General features: G+C 41.6%; 1 protein-coding gene across 1 annotated transcript; it reads right to left on the bottom strand.

Annotated features, from left to right (window-relative positions):
* Positions 1 to 887: 887 nt before the first annotated feature.
* mims1b (mitochondrial inner membrane scaffold 1b) lies at positions 888 to 4,768 on the bottom strand. The gene is made up of 4 exons (XM_085422091.1): positions 4,645 to 4,768; positions 3,092 to 3,564; positions 2,587 to 2,698; positions 888 to 2,032 (listed from the first exon to the last, which is right to left on the bottom strand). The coding sequence occupies exons 2-4, from the start codon at positions 3,511 to 3,513 to the stop codon at positions 1,718 to 1,720; spliced, it is 849 nt and encodes a 282-aa protein (XP_085278217.1). The 5' UTR covers positions 3,514 to 3,564; positions 4,645 to 4,768; the 3' UTR covers positions 888 to 1,717.
* Between the last annotated feature and the right edge of the window lie 16,216 nt (positions 4,769 to 20,984).

The raw sequence follows: 20,984 nt of genomic DNA, 5'->3' as shown, positions 1-20,984 counted from the left end.
ACTTGAAGAATCATAGTTTGAGGTTTGTTTTTTGCAAGCTTTTGACCAACAAGTTGCTGACCTTGAAGAGCCTGGATGTATGGCACGGTTTAACGGATTGTTAACACAGTCCCCCCTCTGTAACACTACAAAGTTTTATCAGAATTCATTCAAAACTTTTGAGCTACAGAGATCCCTGGCAGCTGCAATAATGGATGATTTTTTGGTACATTAAGCATTTTTATATTTCCTTCCTATTTTTGATTAAAGTTTGTTAGCACTAATGTTTAATCAAAAACAAGAAGGAAATGTAAAAACGCTTAAAGTGCCAAAAAAAATCATCCGTTATTGGAAGTGCGAGGGAGGTTCTGTTTTTGGTGTGGTTGCATGTTTGTCTGTTAGCACTTATTTATTCCTGCTTACATTATCTGTTACATCCACTCATTCTCTTCTGCAGGGTCCTGGCTATACAACATGCCTCATTCACACAAGCACTTCTACCTATCACGGGACATTTTATGTTTAATCTCTTCTGCAATCTCTGTAAAACCTGAAAAGGCAGATGACACCTCACACGATTATCAAAATGCAGCAAAAGAGAAAAAAAAAAATCTAACACTGATTAACATTTGCTCAGAAGGATAATAGCCGGGAAACCTGAGTGCGAGTAAGACATGGAGTCAGTTTAGGTACAGAGACATCCCATCATCTTACCTCTAATCCATTAATGGAACATGCCAGAACTGGAAATCACTGCAGAAGCAACTATTTATGTCCACATCCACGCTCGGGTTATATACAAAGACTAATTAACACTAATTAACCTGTTTAGACTGTGAGGGAAAGCTGAAGCACAGAGAACACACTGTCACATTACATAAAACACAAACTTCAAGTTTCAAACATCATTTGGTTAGCACTTGACTTTTATTCTGTTGTTGTTTACAGTGGACATCTGTGTGAATTCCTGACAAAACCAATGTGTCGTTGTGCAAAAGTCATGAAGACCCTCTTGCTGTTCATGTGTGACACTGTGTGTGCAGCTCATACATGCTTTATGCACTGCACATTTACTCACTACTGCCCTAACAGTGACACGAACACTGAAACGCTGTCACACATTAGCTTTGGCTATCAAATGAAAATACATTAGAAAACTTTTATTTATCTCTCATTAGAAAAGACAGCAGGTGACACTCTGAGCCTTGAGAAAGGCTTTAATGGACTAGTACACACAGATGAGCTTCAAGTTTTATTCCCTAACAGCTACAATGATTAGCACTGCTCTCTCCAGGTGCTGTTATTACACGGACACATTGTTCATATCTCTGAAGCCCAGACCTCCCCCCACCCCTTTCTGTATTGATGGGTGTGACAAGAGAAACAAGAACAGTGCTCCTCTTTAAACAGCCAACAGAGTGAGTACAGATTACTTGATTGTGTGCAAATCCAGTCTGAGATGACAGTGTCAGAAGGTAGCATTGCCAGCAGTCCACTAAGCTGCTGTCTAGTGCAGGGAGGCAGAGTTCAGACAGAAAGGGACTCGACTGGACACTTAAACAGAAAACATGACTGAGAGGTGTGAGGAGGGTTTCAGGACAGGGATAGTGCAGCATCTCTCTCCTCCTTCCAGTCTCAGAGGTACCATCTGCCATTTGATTCCCACATTACTCAGTACATCATGTTGAGATCACAACATGACCATATTTTCAGAGACACCACCTGTAGACATGATTCTCTAATCGTTTTTCTTTCGAAAGAAGGCTTTTCCCTCAGAGACTCTGTCTTTGGTCTCCTGTAGTTTCTCAGAGAACTTGTCTTTCGTCTCTTCCATTTTCTCATTGAAGCGTTCTTTTGTCTCCTCAATTTTCTCTGAAAATCTCTCCTTTGTCTCCTCCATCTTTTCTGTCAGTTTCTCCTTCGTCTCCTCCATTTTGTCCTGGAAGTACTCTTTAACTGGTGGCGGTGTGGATAAGTAGCCGTGCTTGCGGAGATACTGAATGGACAGTGACGTGCCGCCCAGAGTCACCGTGTATCTAGCAGGGGTTGCGATCTGTAGGAGAGAAAAAAAACCCATCAGTGAGTTTAAATACACCGTATGTGCTTTTCATATGTACAACGAGACAGAACAGCTCCAAACAAAGGATCCAGGTTCAGTGGTTGTGACTGGTGTGGGAGTGGGATAATGACACGCTTGTTTAAAACCTTTGTTCCCAGTACCATTACTGGGCGAATTAGCGCCATGATAACTAGCTCACATAAAGAAAGTAGTCTGACCCTGTAAATAAGTAATGAACACAAGTGGAGCGCTACATGAGTTAAATGCGATCATAACATGCGATTTAAAAGTGGAGCGAGAGTTTGTAGTTCAGAGATCTGGTGGAAGTGCATTCCAAAGTCTTGGGGCAGAACAACTAAAGGCTCTGAGTCGGGTGAGCAGGTGGCACAAACAGAAGGGAAGCTGAAGAAGAGCGGAGTGTACGACAGGGTTAGTACGTATGGAGAAGATCAGATAAATAAGGGGGAGCAAGGTTATAAAGTGCTTTGAAAGTAAGAAGCAGGTATGCCGCAGGGAGTCAATTTAAACGTAGTCTGGAATTAATTTACCTTGTACATGGCATATGCAGTCAGCGCATACCCACTCGATGAGTCTCTTAAAAGGCCAACTAGTGACTCTGGTAGACCAATCATCTCCAGGAATGGCACTACATTCACACCCCTGAGGAAGCAAAAAAAGCCCATATTTTCATATCAATGTTTTTTGTTTGTTACAAAACTTAACGCTGACCTATGAAACATTCGATCATTAAAACAGTGGCTCCACATAACAGAAAACTCAACATTGTACCAGTGTGGAACTTTATCTCTAGGCACTTTGTTACTGCCCAGCCTGTGACAGGTGCAGTCTGAGGCCTGAGCTTTGAGCTCACAGGATTTCTCACAATGCACTGACCTCATTATTTAAAACTCAAAGCACCTCCCACTGCAACAGTAGCTGAGTCAACAACAAAAGCATAATAATCTCTTGATGATATGGCACATCAGAATTAGATTTAACATTTAGTCCTTCATAAACATCAAAATAAAGTATTTTAAGCAGAGCACCACTCACTTCATAGCAGCGTAATAGAAGGTTCCAAACCAAACAGAGGAAGTCACCAGATGCACAGGGATCATCACCTTCCCATACTGTTTAAAGGTCCTTTTGAACCTCTGGAACAGGCCGATGGACTTGTCCTGAAGAGGGTCCACCTCTGCAGGATCAGGTGCTGCTTTCTCTCCCGGGTTGTCCTGTGTCTGAGGCGTCGTGGTGTCAGACTGCGGCTCCCCCTGTGCCGGCTGGTGCTTTGGTTGGTGTGCTGCTGTGCTGACGGCCGAAGTGGAGAGCCAACGCTGGCCAACAGGTGGCGACTGACGGAGGGCGCGCCAACAAAATGCTACTGGGGTCTCGGGGACGGCGATGCCCAGCAGCAGTGGGCGCACCGCCGCCACCCGTCGGAGTGTCCCATGAGTAAGGATGCGCTGCATGATCATCCTCCTCCTCTCTTCGCCCTCCTCCTTTCAGCTGTGATGTTTAACCACAGACTGCAGGATCAGACAGAGAAAGGCACTTTAAATTGTAATCTAATTAACCTAATAATCATTTAATCTATGAAATGCTCATCCACAGTTGCCAATTTAAACTGCTTATTTGGGTCCATCAAGGACTCAAAACCTAAAGATTCAACAACAAGAAGAGAAACAAAAACCCAACACCCTTCTTTCTAAACACATGCCTAAAAATATTCCTTCAGCGAAAGACTGATAAATTATCAAAGTATTTACTTGTAAAGTGACTAATTTCAGCTCCATTTTCAGTCTGAAATGCACTGAAACGTGCTGGGCACTCTGGGTTATCTATGCTGTGTACTAAACAGCCCTGATCTATGTCCCTTCATGCACTAGCTGTAATGTTATCTTCCCCAAGGATGCCACAGATTAAAGGTCCCGAACAAACCCTGCTTAATGACAGCAGAACCATAAACTCAGCACCTAAAGTGAAACTGGTGAGTGAGCGCTGCATGCAGGGAGTTCTTCCTAAAGATATTAATTTATGTTTCTTATGTGGAGCTGCAGAAACTGAGCTAAGTGACTGCTGTATGACAGCACATTTTAGCTGACCTACCTACAGTTAGCCAAACCCAAGCTATGTGAAAGTACTGCAATTAGACGGGAAGTCACAACAACGGTCCTCAAAATAAAAGCACCCAAGTAGACCGTACGACGGCGGACATTCCTCGTGACTTATTTTACAAGCTGCACCCGGAAATGTTGAGTCACAGTAATGGAAGATTTTCACAGGGGTCTATTTTAGGGTGGCTGACATTGGACAGTTGTGTCCTGAGGACAAACAGGGCGCAGCTTTTAGTTCCCATATAACTACGTGGGTCTTTAGCGGGTGGCGAAGCAAAGAGGCTTCACTCATTAAAGCAGACAGCTAGTCTAGCTTAGACACTGACCGACAGCCGTGTGCTAAAGCCAAACTCTGAACAGCTGCCAACTTCGGCTTCTGACGGTTAACGTTAGCCTGTTAGCTAGTTGCTCTGCTAACTCACGCAAGCAATAACTAACCAGTACGTGAATAAACAATACTAAAGGAGTGGACAGAAAGCTGACTGCACTTACTAGAATTTAGGTGTTGCACTCCTCAAACCGGAGGGCCATGCGAGCTATGTGTCGCTCAAGAACCACATTTATCGTTTCAGCCGCTCTGATTGCGTGGTGGAGAGCAGCGTGTAACCCTAAGTGCGCAAAGACCGATGGGAAATGAAGTTCTCCCGACTGCGACGGTCCAAAGATATGCTAAAAATACATTTCCCAGCGTTGATAGCGGTGGATTTTTTTTTCTTGATCATGAAGTTGGCCAGTGGTTTGTTTTTTCCTCACTGTAAACAGAGTGTGGCCTTCAAACACGGACACATTGGGCTTTGTTTATCCATTAATGTCAAACAAAAAGTTCTTGTTTACGTCTGCTTGTTTAATTAAATTATAGGTTTAACCCAGAACAAACAAAGACTTCATGTAGTCTGCAGTTATTAGCCTTATTGCCATATATGAAACACATTAATATTATAAGTTATTTTACTAGTTATTTTGTCAACGTTGCTGTTGTAATTAAATGTGCTATATAAACATATAAACGACAAACATTAATATGACTAATCTCGGTAGATTTTTAACTTATGAAAAACAAAAACAAAAAACAAAATACAAAGACCCCGCCTAAACGCAGACAAGCCTTTCTTGGCGTAAAAATGTTTTATTACATATTAACATAAAGAAACGTGACCTTTAGCGCATCGGCGTTCTGTAATACACGACTGTCACCAACAGAGGGCGGGCGGCTCACATGAAAGGAGCCAGTGTGTTTGTAATGCACAGCCAAAAGTAGCAGTATACAGAGAGTACATGTTAATTAGACATTTTTTGTTATGTTTTGTATATTTTGTTGTTTCTAATAAATGTAATTATGCTTTGGGTCACTTGGCTTGCCTTTAGTTATTTCCCGTTTTGTTATTTCCCGTATTTACTTGTGGTCAATAATTAGCTGACTATATCTGCTTATTAGGATTCAGTCTCCTTATACTCAGCAGAATGCAGATACCCACTGATAAAGGGATGAAGAAGGGTCTCCCTGCAAATCTGCAGGAGGAATCTGTGATTGAGGCATAAGCACACCTGGAACTGAGCTAATCCAGTTTGAGGACAAATCACATTAATCCAGTGTTCCACAGAAGAATTTCATCTGTGGTGTTTGATATGTGACGAACAGCTCACAGAGCAGAGGAATCAGTCATACATACCACGACTGCTGGGATACCATGGTTCCTGAACTCCATGTTCTCTTATGTAAATATATTATTTTAAATATGCTGTAATAAATCCTTTTATGTCAGTCACTGGAAATATTGATACATGTTTGTGAAATAGCAGAAACAGCAGAAGTCAGTTCTCATTCACATAGCTCTAAAAACTGAGATGATTTTTTAGCCTAAAGCTCTAAAGCTTTAGGTCTGCAATTTAAATCAAACACACAGTGACATTTGGCAGTTTCCAACACTTCTAATTGGTTGATAAAAGCACACTAAAACACTTCAAATCCTCACTGATCCACAGTTTTAGTCTTATATATTTACAGTGCAATTCCACAATACCTATTGGTATATGGTCAATGTCACTCATAAGCAATACAAAACTCTTGCTATTATATTCTTTTCCCCAGTGTTCAATGTAATGCATTGAGCCTTTCTTTTCATGAATGGTCTACTACAGCAGCCAGCTAAGAACTCTAAGGTAGTCATCAGCACAGCATTGTCAAAGCTAGACAGCATAAAGACTGTTCTGATGCCTCGCCATTTCTGCAGATGCTGCACCCAGAATCTGGCAACAACAGCATGAATTCATGGTAACATTGTGGTAACATTGCAGGATGCAAGAGCAGGGTGCAGCGTTGTGGGGGAGTGCTTTCTTGGATCTCTTAATGCTGATTTATCATGGTTTAAATTCCACATGTTGTCTGGATGTTGCATATTGTAGATTACATTTTTGCCATCTCCGAATGCATCCAGCGTAATAATCAATCTTATTACACAACAAGACTTCTCTTAAATTAGTTTTATGAATATGACAGTGGGCAGCCTAGCTGGGCAACTTAGCTGGGGGCAAAGCAGTGAAATAAATGAAGCCAAAGCAAAAGGGCCCCAAAAAGTGCAATTCCTCCAAAGGCTTCTTGAGGCTGGTGCCAGTGCCCATGGACTCCTATGATAAAATGATAATTTTTAAAATTTTTAAAAAGCACATACTCAATTCAGTTCAATTCAATTTCATTTTTATACACCAATACACAACAATAGTCACCCCAAGACACCTTATATTGTAAGGTAAAGACCCTTTAATGTTAGAAAAACCCCAGCAATCAGACGATCCCCTCTGAGCAGCCCCTGGCAATGCAGGGAAGGAAAAACTCCCTTCTAACAGGAAGAAACCTCCAGCAGAACCAGGCTCAGGGAGGTAGAGCCATCTGCTGTGACCAGTTAGGGGTGAAGGGAAACATAGGAGAGAGAAAAAGAGAGCGCTGAGAGACAGAATGAAATAATTATGATAATGTGGCTTGCTGTAAAAGACAGTCTGTTCATGAAGTTTGTGCTTCAGTTTTGGTGAGTGGATTTCTTGTTTATTTGTCTTCTGCTTAGCATGAATTAGCAGGTATCTGTGTCTTTGCATTGTACCCTTACGGTCTAGTGTTGTTGCTTGTTGCTTAGCATTCTCTGGTCTAAATATGGTCACTTCTCACTCCAGAAAAAGAAGATGGTGACAGCCAGAAAGATAAAGTCCACAAATGCAACGGCTAATGTCACAGTTGTTAGATCTTTAATGTATATTCTATACTTAGAGTTTGGACAATTACACAGTATTTGCACATTAAACAGTAGTTTATATATATATATATATAATGTGTTTACAAATAGTTAAATATCAGTAAAAAACGGCCCGTGCAACAGTCAGAAAGCATCGGTTTGGTTTGCAGTGCAAAGAGCATAATTTGAATAGGAGTACACAGGTGAGTGACCCAGGTGCAATAAAATGCATGCAAATGTGTCAGCAGCGCATGATATCTCACCTGTTACCAGTACTTTGCATAATGCCAAGCTTTCTGATGCACTCAGTCACCAAGAAGCTAATATATTCAAAACAGTAATAATGAAATAAGACTTTCCCGGAGCAATGAAGCCTCCCAGTCTGAGGATACGTTCTGACAACACGGTGTTTACTGCTGATAACTAATAGGAAAAATAATGTTAATGTTAGTTTTACATCTACTGGTTTCAAGTTTCTCACTATGCCTCCGTCCAGGTTTCCTGCTTTAGATGATCTCTCCTCAGACAGCTCCAGCGTGTCCTGGTTAAATGGAGATAATGGATGCAAACTCTTCTGTGTTCTCATACATGTGACAATGCTTACAATGCTGTGATTACAGCCATTCCCCAACTCTCTGTGAATGGTACTCTTGGCCATTGATCAGTGGGCTTTGATCAGTGGGCTTTAGTCAGTGGTTGTTGATCAATGGTCATGAGAATTTGCATAATTAAGATTAAGGAACTGGGCTGGGAGGAGGCTGCTTTCACTGGCTTCATTTCACTTGCTGTCTTTGATTATATAAGCACTGCAATATGAGCAAGTTGAGGCCATGTAGATGCCATTTACTTATGACTTAGTATAATTTTCAGGGCTGGTCTTCACACTTGCTGGCATGTCTGTGCTGGCTTTGTTGCGTTGCTAATGGTCCTGAAACATTTCACAGTTCTCTGGTGAAAAGCTGATGGCAAGGGAAGCAGTTAGGTTTAATTAATGTGTCATCTAATTTGGAATCTTTTGGCACAGGGCACCATGTTATGTGCATCTGTTCCACTGGAACTTGTTAGGCGACACTCTTAGATGAGGCACGTCTTCTGTGACTTCTGTCGTGTCCTTTTGAGAAACTTTTACTTTCCCAACTTTTCTTCTCTTCATCTGTAAAGCGGCAGGTCAAAGCAGGAAAGGGATCTGTATTTATGGATTCAGACTGTCTGGACAAGCGTGCTCCATGGCCTCTTGATGCCTTGAATCAACCATGCCCTTTGAAGCTTGAAAATGAGAGGACTAATTAATTGTCCAATATAAAATGTTAGGGTGCCCTCTACTTTCATCATGCAAACAGTACGGTGTAAAAAGCGTCCAGCATTTTAAAATATACCTCTAAACCTCTTATCATCCAGCTGTCATTGATGTTTAATTTCTATATTGACTACGACCTGATCCACCACCTGTTGTTTGTTGCGTCTTTCAACTGTATAACTGCAATGTCAACTTCTAGCCGTGTCTTTTGAAGCACTGTTAAATATAATAGGGTGATGTGAGGAACATACAGAATCAAAACCTTCACTAAAGTTTAAACATTTCAGTTCAGCCCACTCTCTGTGCTTCCGGCAAACCAACCACCACACTACACATGTAAAAATCTCAGGTTTGGGTGAATTCTGTCAAAACCCAAGTTTGTCCTTGATCTCTGCAAAGGGAGAACAGAAAATAATGGAAAGGGCCAGACAACACAAATTTCAACCGGTATGACATCGCCTGCTGGCTGTGGTTCAGTGCCTCGAAAAATAGCTGGCAAAATCCTTGCTACAGTCCAGGCATTCACATACACACAGAACCATTAACACCCATGCTAACAAAGGTCTAAATCTGTGAGTGTGCCAGCTGCCTGGAAAGGAATTTTTCATGTTCAATTCGATTTAATTCAATTTTATTTATGTAGCACCAAATCACAACAACAGATTGCCTCGAGGCATTTTATATTGTAAGATATGATCCCTGTGCTGGCAAAGTTCTTCTGAACGGAGACTGAAATAATGTAGCACTTGGTTCGTCAAGTCCTCCTATGTACGCCCTTGCTCATGATGTAACCATCGTTTGTTATCAAGTTGTTTTTGTCCATGGAAACCTCTAATCTAAACGTTCTTACTTAGAACAACTGAGATAATGCATCTACAATACAAGGTTAGTCATTAAGATACTACTTTATGGGCTGGGGTGTAGTTACATTGTAAGGTTTTAAAAACTGAGAGAGGCCGACAGTGATCGTGTTAAGGTTCAATGCAGGGGACTCAAACGCAGGACTCCTGAATCAGCTGAACACAAGGGTTTATTTACAGAGTTCACCAGGTGTATATACAGGAAGTGCAGGGCAGTGCTATATACAACAATGTGAGGGAAGGGGCTCCGGGAGAAATCCAAAGGGGGGATCACTCACCCACATTCACGACGGCAGTTCCTTTCATCACACTTGACACACAGATTCACATGGGAAAGGTAATCCAGGGGGTCTGTAGAAGAGGAAACAGGAATGAGTACGATATTCACAAAGACACTTGACTTATCTTGAGCTGTAGCTTGACTTGCACTGACGCGTGGTGGACAACGATCCAGCGAAGACCACCTCCTGGCTTAAATGCCGTTCACCTTGATGGGCATCAGGTGTGTTCCTTTCCGTGGGCCGAGGGTGTGAACCCGCAATGAGTTCCGCCCCAGCGACAGAGAGGAGGAGAGAGAGAGAGAAAAGGAAGAAAAGGCCGATCAGCGTCTCGCTGATCCCCCAGGCCGTGACAGATCGCTGCCTGTTTAGGGCCTTATTCAGATTAAATAGAACAAGTTACAAAGCATTAAAGCATGTTAAAAACACAATAGCCTTCATAAATGCGGAGTAGTTTGGACCCGGAAGCAGGGCTCATACCTCATCACTTAACCACTTAAAGACCAGATTACCCCACTGTGGCTCATACTTTAACACCCCAAGGTCCTTGGGTCGTGGAGGACTGGCCACCAAAGTACAGGGTGGGCCATTTATATGGATACACCGTAATAACATGGGAATGGTTGGTGATATTAAAGTCCTGTTTGAAGTCGGCCATCTTGGATACATCTTTTTTTTTCTCAATAGGAAGAGGGTCATGTGACACATCAAACTTATTGGTAATGTCACAAGAAAAACAATGGTGTGCTTGGTTTCAACGTAACTTTATTCTTTCATGAGTTATTTACAAGTTTCTGACCACTTATAAAATGTGTTCAATGTGCTGCCCATTGTGTTGGATTGTCAATGCAACCCTCTTCTCCCACTCTTCACACACTGATAGCAACAGCGCAGGAGAAATGCCAGCACAGGCATCCAGTATCCGTAGTTTCAGGTGCTGCACATCTCGTATCTTCACACCATAGACAATTGACTTTTCTGAATTCTGTGGCCCCGATTAAAACCAGGCGATCAAAGCCCAGATCAGACCCTTGGTTAAGGGTCAGGTTAAGTGACCATACTCGTGCCATTAGACGGGAGTGCAGCAGAAACGAGTGAAAGTGGAAGAAGGACAAACTGCAAGTGTCTTTTGAGATACTAAGAGAGCTGGTGTTGTTGTTATCAAAGAGCTGTGAAAACTGCTGGAGCAAAATATTTTTCTCACATCACTGCTGCTAACTCTCACCAGCCCAGTGTCCTTTATAATAAAATTAACACTGCTCTTAATGAACCTGTCCCTCTGGAAGCTTCTAGAGAACTCTGATAAGTTTCTTAATTTCTTCTTGGTCAAGGTTGTTAAGACTAGGGCTTGTATTTCTCTTTCCTGCGTGATCTGTCCATTTTGGTCCCCTGTCCTGCTGTCTTTGATCACTTGGAGCCTATTTCCCTTTCCTCTCTTAAGAAACTGTTTACCAGTGTAAAACAATTTGGCTTCCCATGTGATGTTGTTCACCTTCTGAAGGAGGTTTTTACTACTGTTGGTCCCTCTATCCTTAATGTTATTAATGATAATTTGACCTCCAGCGGTGCCAAGCAATTTTAAACATGCTGTGGTACAACCCTTTTTGAAGAAACCTGGCCTTGACCGTTCTACTTTGTCTAACATTAGTCTCCAGGTTGCCTTTTTTGTCCAGAATTTTGGAAAAAATAGTTTACATCCAGCTGAGGCCTTCCCGGATGAATACAAAATTTTGGAAGCGTTCCAGTCTGGTTTTAAAAGACGCCCCAGCACTCTACTCTTTTAAGGGTTTTTAATTACATATTTTTAGCAATGGATCCTGGGAACCCTAACCCCAAAAGCTACTTTTGATACAGTGGACCATAACATTCTCATCTCCACACTGGAGCAGTGGGTGAGCATCACTGGCTCAGCTCTGCAGTAGTTTAGGTGCTACTCCCTGAAAGGAGTTTCTGCGTCATAATGGATAATTTTAGCTCTGCCCTCCCTGTGGGGCACCTCAGGGTTCCAGTCTTGGTCCTCTCTGTATTTGCTGCCACTTGGGGCTTTTTTTTTTTTTGGAAAGCATTATGTTCTTGTTTCATTTATATGCGATTTTGGCTCCTAAAATGTGGAGTGAGCTGTCTCTGGAGGTCAGGCAGGCTCCATCCCTCACTGTTTCTAAAACTTGCTTAAAAACAAACCTTTTCTCCTCAGCTTTTAACCCAGCGTGAGCTATGATATGTTCTATCATAATCCTAAAGCTGTGCTGAACAAAATAATTTTTAAATCTTTTGTTCTGAAAATTTTCCCGTAGTTTGTTCCTAAACTTAAAAGTTATGACAGCTCAAAAATGCTGGAAAAAATGTAAAAAATGTCTACTTGGAGAACCTATAACTAGGAAGTCATAATATGAGAACCAAATTTTGTACGGTTTCATTAAATATACCAAATTTATTGTCAGCAGATTCTTCATGGATGTGACAAATGACCACTGCCAGGGGACACTTACTGCAGGCAGAGACGGGATTTAATACAAGTTTAGTTTTCTTAATTTATTCATCAAATTAATTTGCGAAGCTTAACATGGCAGCTCCAGTGACTTATACCAGCAGCAAAAACAAACAGCAGTATTTGGGTAATTGGCAGCTCTGTATACTCTGCAGCTGATAAGCCACACTTTGCACCCATCAGGGGTGTTTCCAAACTTTCCAAAGAGGTAATTAAGCTGTCTAACCATTTATGCAACCATTTATAATTAAAATTATCACCATACGCATCCATAAAGCCTATATTTGCATTAAAACCATTTAACCATACAAATCCCTCCAAAGCCCTAAAAAAAACCAAGCAACTCCCCCACGCAACATGGTCTCTACTGGAACCTTCAGCCTTCAGTGTTCAGACCCACAGCGACATGTTTGCCAACACAAGGATGTTCGGTGAGTGGGTGAATGAGCGCTACGTGACGCCTCCACTTGGCCACCAAGACCCTGAATTGAATAAGTGGAAGATGAATGGAGAACCCATTCAATGTACTGTATATCTTAAACTATCATCTTTTTCGTAAACCTAAAAAGTATTCTTGGTAAAAGTGAGACCCAAAGAAACTGATCAGTTACTAAAAATAGAGCAAACCAATGTGTAAAACTCAAATTTCAGAACGTGACATGAACTGAAGTGTCCTGCCTGACAAACTCGAGCCTTACTCTAAATACAGATATTTATCACTCTTTGAAATATGATTGTTTTCTGGATGCCAGCAAAGAAAACTCAACAGTTTTGAAAAAGTAACCCCAGTGAAGAGAAATGTATTTCCAAAGAAAATGTACATGTAACACACATTCATTTTTGCTTTAGTCGTTGTACTGAAGTGTACATTTGAAAAGTCTGATAAGACCTTGGTACACAAAGATTTGTTCTGCTGGAGAAAACATTTTTCATTCCTCAACAAAACAGACAATGCTCCTCATCTGCTGTAAACCCCGGCTCACTGAATAGTCTGAAATTGATGTGACCCTCAGTGCTCTCACATCAACCCAATGAATACCTGGAAGATAGTGTCCACTGTCACTGAAGCAGGAAATACATTAGAGGAATGGGATTTATCTCTCCCGTAGAGCTACAGAGGTCAGGTAACTACAGTGCACTGTTCAGAAAATGCCTGTAATGTCTCATAGTAGAAACATTTCAGTATACCAAGATGTAAACTCATAATCATATTTATTAGCATACTGGTACCTACTGCAGCACATTTACAGATATAAAGCAAGCATCAGAATTTGTTTCAAAGTGGTGTTTTTGGCCACGGCTAACTGTGTTGGTCTGCTTTGGTGATGTATTCTGGTGTTAAAGAGGGAGGATTATGGGAGCTTTTTGGCTGGCTGTGGTTGGAAACACACACAGTGTAGCATCCCTGGCTGAATGATGGTCTCTTATACTGATGCTTCACAGAGGTTTTATTGGAAATGTTTTTATTGAAACATTCAGTGAAGACACCGTAAGAGCTAGGAGCAAAACAAAACCAGCAATATTAATACCATAACATCAAAGGAAACAAATTTCTCCTGCTCACATATAGCATATACATCAAATTTACATCACTCAATTCATTATATCACCTCACTAACTTACAACTACACATAAAGGTCAAGGTCAAGGTTAACAACATAAACTCTATTAAACGACATTTTGATTGCATGTAACTTATTCCGTTAAAGAAAACATTAACAAACCTTGTGCCACTGTCAGCCAGGTACTAATTGGCAAAGTAAACGTACATATTTTTCACTTTAAGGCACACTATTTATCATATCCTAAAAGAAACGTTACTAACAGCCCTTTAACGGTTTTGTGCCAGTTTCCTGTTTCAAAATAAAAGCATGGATTTCAAAATAAAACCGAAGTGCCTTTCAAACAATCGTAAAAAATATTTACCAAATTTAAAGGTCATTTACACTCCCACCAAATCATGAGTGTTTTAACAAAAGGGAGAACCATAACACAAATGATTTTTAAAAACAAATGACCTGAACCACAAGGCCTTTTACATAACGAAAACAAAGAATTATCCATGCATGAGCCTGCAGGTAATGTCCACAAGTCTTCATACAATAAAGGATATAGTCATTGTCTTAGACAGCCTCTTAAAGCAAGATCAGTTTCTGAATGGGCCGTTCAACTATAGATGGCTTGCCAGAACATTGACCCTCCCTTTTCATTTTCTGGTCTCCAAGACGAATCTTAACTTTCCTCACAAGCCCATCTTTATCAGCGACTGTTTCTTCAACTCTGGCTAATCTCCACTCGTTCCGTGGCAGATCATCCATCCTTTCGATGACTATGTCACCAACTTTCAGATTCCTTCTAGAAATATGCCAACGTTGTCTACACAGCAAATCCATCATGTCCAAATTAACACTGTCGGATTTGATTTCAACACTATTAAAGTGTCTATATGGGTCCACACCAGAGAGTGTTAATTTAACTCTTTTTGGAGAGTTGGTACGTTAACTCTGATTTAGTGTTAAACACCAAATCTGTCTGGAGTTGATAATTTAACACTTGGTGTTAAGAGTTTATATATTAACTCTCAAAGAGTATTTTAGTTTAACTACGTAAGAGTTATCTTCTAATTCATTCTAAAAAGCGGGAATTTTACTGTTCTGAACTTCTAGAAATTTCTTTTGGAAATAAACATTTACTAAAAAGATGCAATGGTTTTTGAAAAACATTTATTCTGAACTGTGCACCACAATTTCAAAACATTTTCTGAAAGACGTAACAGTATACATGTTCTCACTTTCATTAGAATTTTGTTTATCAAAAGGTCTGACATGGTAAATGCAAATAACAGCATCTCATCACTTATTTCTTCAATACAATATGCATGTCCTTCATTCATCCCTTTGTGGAACTTCAACGCACTTCTGCTCTCCCCCATATTCCATCTTCACAAGCATATCCTGTGCGGAGATCGAATAAAAATTAGTTGACACTAATTAATGGCACAAATAATCCAGTAAACAATTGCAGCACAGTAAAAAAAAAAAAAAAAAAAAAAAAAAAAGAATCCTCTTTGAGCCATTACTTGTGTAAAGTATTTTCCCAAAAGACAAGGACACAGGCAACAGGTAATACTGAACTAAATGTAAAACCTCAACCTTTTTCATTTTTACCTAAACCGTGTGCACAAAACTCTGGAGGGATCTATGCTAACGTAGAATCCAGTCAGGACGTCTGCTACTGCTGTTTGCTCGTGTTTTTATTTTTATGGGCGATCGTTTTCAGGCTTCAAGTAGCACCATTATACCAACATTTCACATTCTAGACATTGTTTTAGGTGTATTTGACCAAAAGTTTGACTGAAAATTCACATGCAAGCTTTTTTTCAAGGCTGTGGTATTTGCCCGCAAACGATACCTTTCAGCTAGCTAAAACAGAATATTATGCTATCACCGAGCAACATGGCTAATGCCTTCCACACAGCTTTGTCTCAACTCCAAAGAGCCACAGAAGTAAAAGCTCATAATAACAATTGAAACAATCTTTGAAAAAGTGACTTACCAAGCATGGCAAACAACTCAAATATGTAGAGCAAAATGTTCTGAAACGGCTTCACTTCAGCTTCGATTGGAGCCGTGCTGGGGGCGGAGTCTGTGAATTTACTCTGTTGGTGTCATAGCCCCTGTAGGAGTTCGGAGTTAAGAGGTCAAGAGTTAATGTTTCCATTGTAACACCTCCAGATTTGACAGAGAAACACTCATTTTTAACACTCGATTTTAACTACTATCATTTTACACCTCAGAGTTACATTAAAAGAATGTGACTCTGCTTAGAGTAAAATTAACTCTACTTTTGCAAGAAGACTATTAACACCAAAACATTTAACACTTTTGAATTTGCTGTGTAGTGGCAATATTAGAGAGATACTCTCTTCTCCAGCGGTTCCAGAATTGCTCTGCTAGATACTGGATATGGCGCCATCTTTTACGAGCATACATGTCTTCTCTGATGAACGTCCCAGGAGGCGGTAAGGCTCCAGTCGGTTTCACAGTGAGTAGGTGATTAGGAGTCAGCGGTTCTGGACCATTTGGATCATTCAGGTTATCCACAGTGAGTGGACGGCTGTTCACAATAGACATTGCTTCGTAAAACAATGTCCTCAAACAGGCATCATCTAATCTTCCAGGTGAGAGTGAAAGAGTGGACCGAAGTACATTTCTTACTGTTCTGATCTGTCTCTCCCAGACACCTCCAACATGGCTTGAATGGGGAGCATTCATAATGAAGTCGCACTGCCTCTCAGCCAAGAATGCAGTCAGATGATTGACATCCATCTGTTTCAGCGCATTATACATTTCATTCTTAGCTCCAACAAAATTGCTTCCTTGGTCACATCTTATTTGTCGTACTGCTCCTCTTATGGAGACAAAACATCGGAGGCCATTAATGAAAGCATCTGCTGACATATCATTCACCATTTCAATGTGAATTGCTCTACAACAAAGGCATGTGAAAAGCAGACCATAACGCTTATTCACCTTACGCCCTTGCTTTGTAAAAAATGGCCCAAAACAGTCCATTCCGCAATAAGTGAAAGGTGGAGATGGATCCACCCGCTCAGATGGCCAGTCTGCCATTCGTTGCTCTTCCACTGATCCCCTGAGTTTCCTGCATTTGACACACTGATGCACATAAGATGCAACAGCTCTGTTCATTCCTGGGATCCAGTATCCATTTGATCTGATCTCGTTGAGGGTTATACCCCTTCCTTGGTGTTTAACCTGTTCATGATGATGAGCTATTATCATCCTCGTTATGTGGTGGTCCTTTGGAATGATCATTGGATGTTTCTGAGAGGCAGGGAGAGATGCATTTTTCAGTCTTCCTCCCACCTTGAGGATTCCATCTTTGTCAAGAAAGGCATCCAATCGAAACAGTTTACTCTGCCGTGAAAGTTGTAAGCCATTACTAAGTAGCTGGATCTCATCTCGATACACTTGTTTCTGTAAATCTCTTATAATGATGCGCTGTGCATCCTCTCGCTCCTGAACTGTGCTGTGACTTGTTGACTTGTCACTCTTGGTTCGGCGAAGAAGTCGCGCAACAGCTTGTTTGACCTTACACCATGAAGAAAACTTTGACAAGCGGTCTGGAAGAGTCACTTGTTCTGCAGACTCCAAATTTAGTGCTTGAACCCTTTTAACTTCAGGGTCCCCAACTGGGATTTCTGGGATTACCTCTACTTCTGGTGATACCTCTTTCTCCCATAAGAACTTGGGTCCAGTAAACCAGTTCGATGTCAGAAGCTTGCTTGCACTAGAACCTCTCGAAGCAAGGTCTGCAGGATTCTTGTCAGTAGAAACATATCGCCACTGCTGAGGAGTTGTACTGAGATGTATTTTCTGAATCCTATTTGATACAAATGTGTGGAAGCGACGTGACTCGTTGTTAATGTACCCCAGTACAACCTTGGAGTCTGTCCAGAAGTATTCATCAATCCCTGAAATTCCCAGTTCTTCCTTTAGAGTATTGCTTGCTGCAACTGATACAACAGCAGCAGTCAGTTCTAACCTGGGGATGGTCACAGCTTTGATTGGAGCAACTCTGGACTTTGCCATAATCAGAGCACAATGAACAGTTCCATTTCCATTCACATGTCTCAAATATGAGCACTGGCCATAACCATACGTGCTTGCATCAGAGAAGTGATGTAGCTCTCTCTTTGTGACCTTTCCAAAGTCAGCTGGTACATAGCATCGGGGTATGGTGATTTTATCCAAATTTGCCAGATCACTCTTCCAGGATCTCCAGACTGGTTGCAGTTTACTGATGAGTGGGTCATCCCAACCTGTACCATGCCTACACATTTCTTGAAGAACCCTTTTCCCAGTTAGCAGGAAAGGAGCAATAAGCCCAAGTGGGTCATAAAGAGAGGCAACAGTGGATAGTATACCACGCCTGGTTTCTGGTTGGTCCTTCAAACGGGCATGAAACCTGAAACTGTCTGACTCAATGTGCCAGTGGATTCCTAAGGCTCTTTCCAGCGATGAATCACTAAAGGCAAGATCAAGAGCCTTTACTTCAGTGGCACGCTCAGATGGTGCTATACTCTCAAGCACCTTCGCATTGTTACACACAAATTTGTGTAGTCGCAGACCACCCATAGCACAGAGCCTTTGGGCTTCTTTTGCAAGCTGAATAGCCTCATTTACATCTGCTATGCTTGTGACACCATCATCCACATAGAAGTCCCTCATAATGAATTGGGAGCCCAGAGGAAACAGGCTCTCGTTCTCCTTAGCGAGATGTTTCAACCCATAGTTGGCACATCCCGGTGAAGATGCAGCACCGAAAAGGTGAACTTTCATACGGAATTCCTGTGGCTCCACACTGAAGTTCCCATCCTTCCACCACAGGAAACGTAGGTAGTCTCTATCCGCTTCGCGCACATGAAACTGATGAAACATCCTTTCGATGTCGCACATCAGAGCAACATGGTTCTGTCGAAATCTGATAAGAACACCAGTTAGAGTATTTGTCAAATCTGGGCCCGACAGGAGATGATCATTTAGGCAAGTTCCCTTGTACTTAGCCGAGCAATCAAAAACCACTCTGAGCTTCTCTGGTTTTTTGGAATGATAAACTCCGTGGTGTGGAATATACCATGTTTCACCTTCCTTCTCTTCACAGAGAACTTCTTCAGCATCATTGTTTTTAATTACCTCATTCAAAAACATTACGTAGTGAGTCTTGTAGTTCTTGTTGTTCAGCAGCTTTCGTTTGAGATGGTTGAGCCGGATGATAGCCAACTGCTTGTTGTTGGGAAGGTAGGGTCTCTCTTTAAAAGGGAGAGGCATCTCATAGTGACCATGGGCGTTCATGTAAATGCTTTCCTTTAGCATATTGAGGAAGAGGATGTCATCTTGAGACACTGTTCTGCTGTCCTTGCTGATGTCCTTAAAGTCAGACTCAAGTACTTTAATGGCATCGGATGGCGTCACTGGAGGAAGCTCTTTGACAGTTACTCTATGGCATATGTTGGCGACAGGAGGAGATTCAAGGTGAGGTGGTGAGCAGCCTATGATGCTCCATCCTAGGTCTGTGCGGACTGCATAAGGTTCATTATCTCTTCCTAGGATGACCTGTCTTGGTGCTAGTGCCTGTGAGCAGTTATAACCTATTAGAAGACCAACTTCACAGTCTAAATGTGGTGGAATATCATCTGCTATTGCTTTGAGATGATTCCAATGCCTCGCCGTTTCACTGGTAGGAATGTGCCTTCGATTCACTGGTATGCAGTCTTTGGTATAGGCAGGAGGGAGATCAATGTGATTTGTGGAGGTATAGCCACGCACTCTGAGACCTGAGACTCTTTCACTGTGTGTTACTGTGTCCTTTCCGATCATGGTGGTTAGCTTTAGCCTTACAGGATAGGTCTTGGTTGTCAAGCTACGACTAACATCTTCATCAATAAACACAGTGTCACTCTGGGTGTCAAGCAGAGCATAGACAAGCCTTTCTATTCCTGGGTTGTTGGAAGAGGAAACCCAGACTGGCAAAATCATGGATGTAGTTGTAGATGTGTGCTCAGTCTCTGTATTGAGAGACAATGTCGTAACTGCTTCGTCTGTATTCTGATTAGAGGCTAACACAGCATTCATGTTGGAATATCTGTCGTCATGAAGGCAAGTTGGGTGTCGTCCCTTACAGATATCACATAAGTGTCTGTGGCGGCAGTCTTTAACATTATGGCCTGGTTTCAGACAACCATAGCAGAGTTTGTTTTCCCTTACATACTTTCTTTTCTCTTCCAGAGGCGTTCCTTTAAACTCTGGACAACTATGTAGGCGGTGTTTGTTATCATGACAGAATGTACAAGGGGGCTTTAAGCTTGTCTTGGATGGTACATTCTTCTCATTCTCTGTAAGTGTCTGTGTATGGAGAACAGTAGATTTATTTTTCCTTTCTTTCAGATGATGTTTCTCTGCAGGTAAGTCTGATAAACGTAATGCATGGAGGGAAGTTACTGGGTTACAGGCAATCTCTGCTTCTAATGACATGAAGTTGACAAAGTCCTGAAAGGCTGGAAATTCCTGTCTGTCCTTCATAAACTGGGTCACCTTGCGGTTCCACCTTGAAGCTGCCCAATCAGGTAACTTTTGGACCAGCTTTTGATTCTCTTCACAGTCATTCAGAATGTCCAGCCCTTTAATATGAGGCATGGCTTGCTGACATGCATGTAGGAAGTCGGCGAATGCTCTGAGTTGTTCTGCATCCTTTGAGTGGATCTTTGGCCAGCTAGCTAGTTTTTCTCTGAAAGCTCTCTGCAAGACGAATGGTTGACCGTACCTGCTATTAAGGCGATCCCATGCATCCTTATACGCTTCATCATCCTCCCTGTAAAAGATACCATCAAGTGTCTTTCGTGCAGGACCTCCCACATATCTTCTCAAGTAATGCAGTTTGTCAGCTGAACATATGTTCCTTTTATCTATGAGGGATATGAATGAAGATTTCCATTCAATGAACTGGATTGGGTCGCCGGTGAATACAGGTGGCTCTGGCATTGGAAGTCTGTTCATGGCTATGCTGTCTTGTACTGCTTGAGCTAAGTGGGACACATCTGTCTGTGGAGGTGAAGCTGGAAATCTTATGAGATGCTGAACTGGAGCCAGAGACACAGCTTGATGT

This window comes from Rhamphochromis longiceps, linkage group LG11 (assembly GCF_057381845.1).
Source record: "Rhamphochromis longiceps isolate RC_006_pf linkage group LG11, R_longiceps_female_GT1.1, whole genome shotgun sequence".
Taxonomy (NCBI): domain Eukaryota; kingdom Metazoa; phylum Chordata; class Actinopteri; order Cichliformes; family Cichlidae; genus Rhamphochromis; species Rhamphochromis longiceps.
This window is presented reverse-complemented; position numbering and strand designations above follow the sequence as displayed.

What these genes read in the sequence shown, in the direction of transcription:
- mims1b (XM_085422091.1), bottom strand. Translation starts at nt 3,513, where the DNA reads ATGATCATGCAGCGCATCCTTACTCATGGGACACTCCGACGGGTGGCG. An exon ending in TTCTATTACGCTGCTATGAA is followed by an intron (nt 2,699 to 3,091) that starts GTGAGTGGTGCT and finishes TTGCTTCCTCAG; the next exon opens with GGGTGTGAATGTAGTGCCAT. An exon ending in CTGCATATGCCATGTACAAG is followed by an intron (nt 2,033 to 2,586) that starts GTAAATTAATTC and finishes TCTCTCCTACAG; the next exon opens with ATCGCAACCCCTGCTAGATA.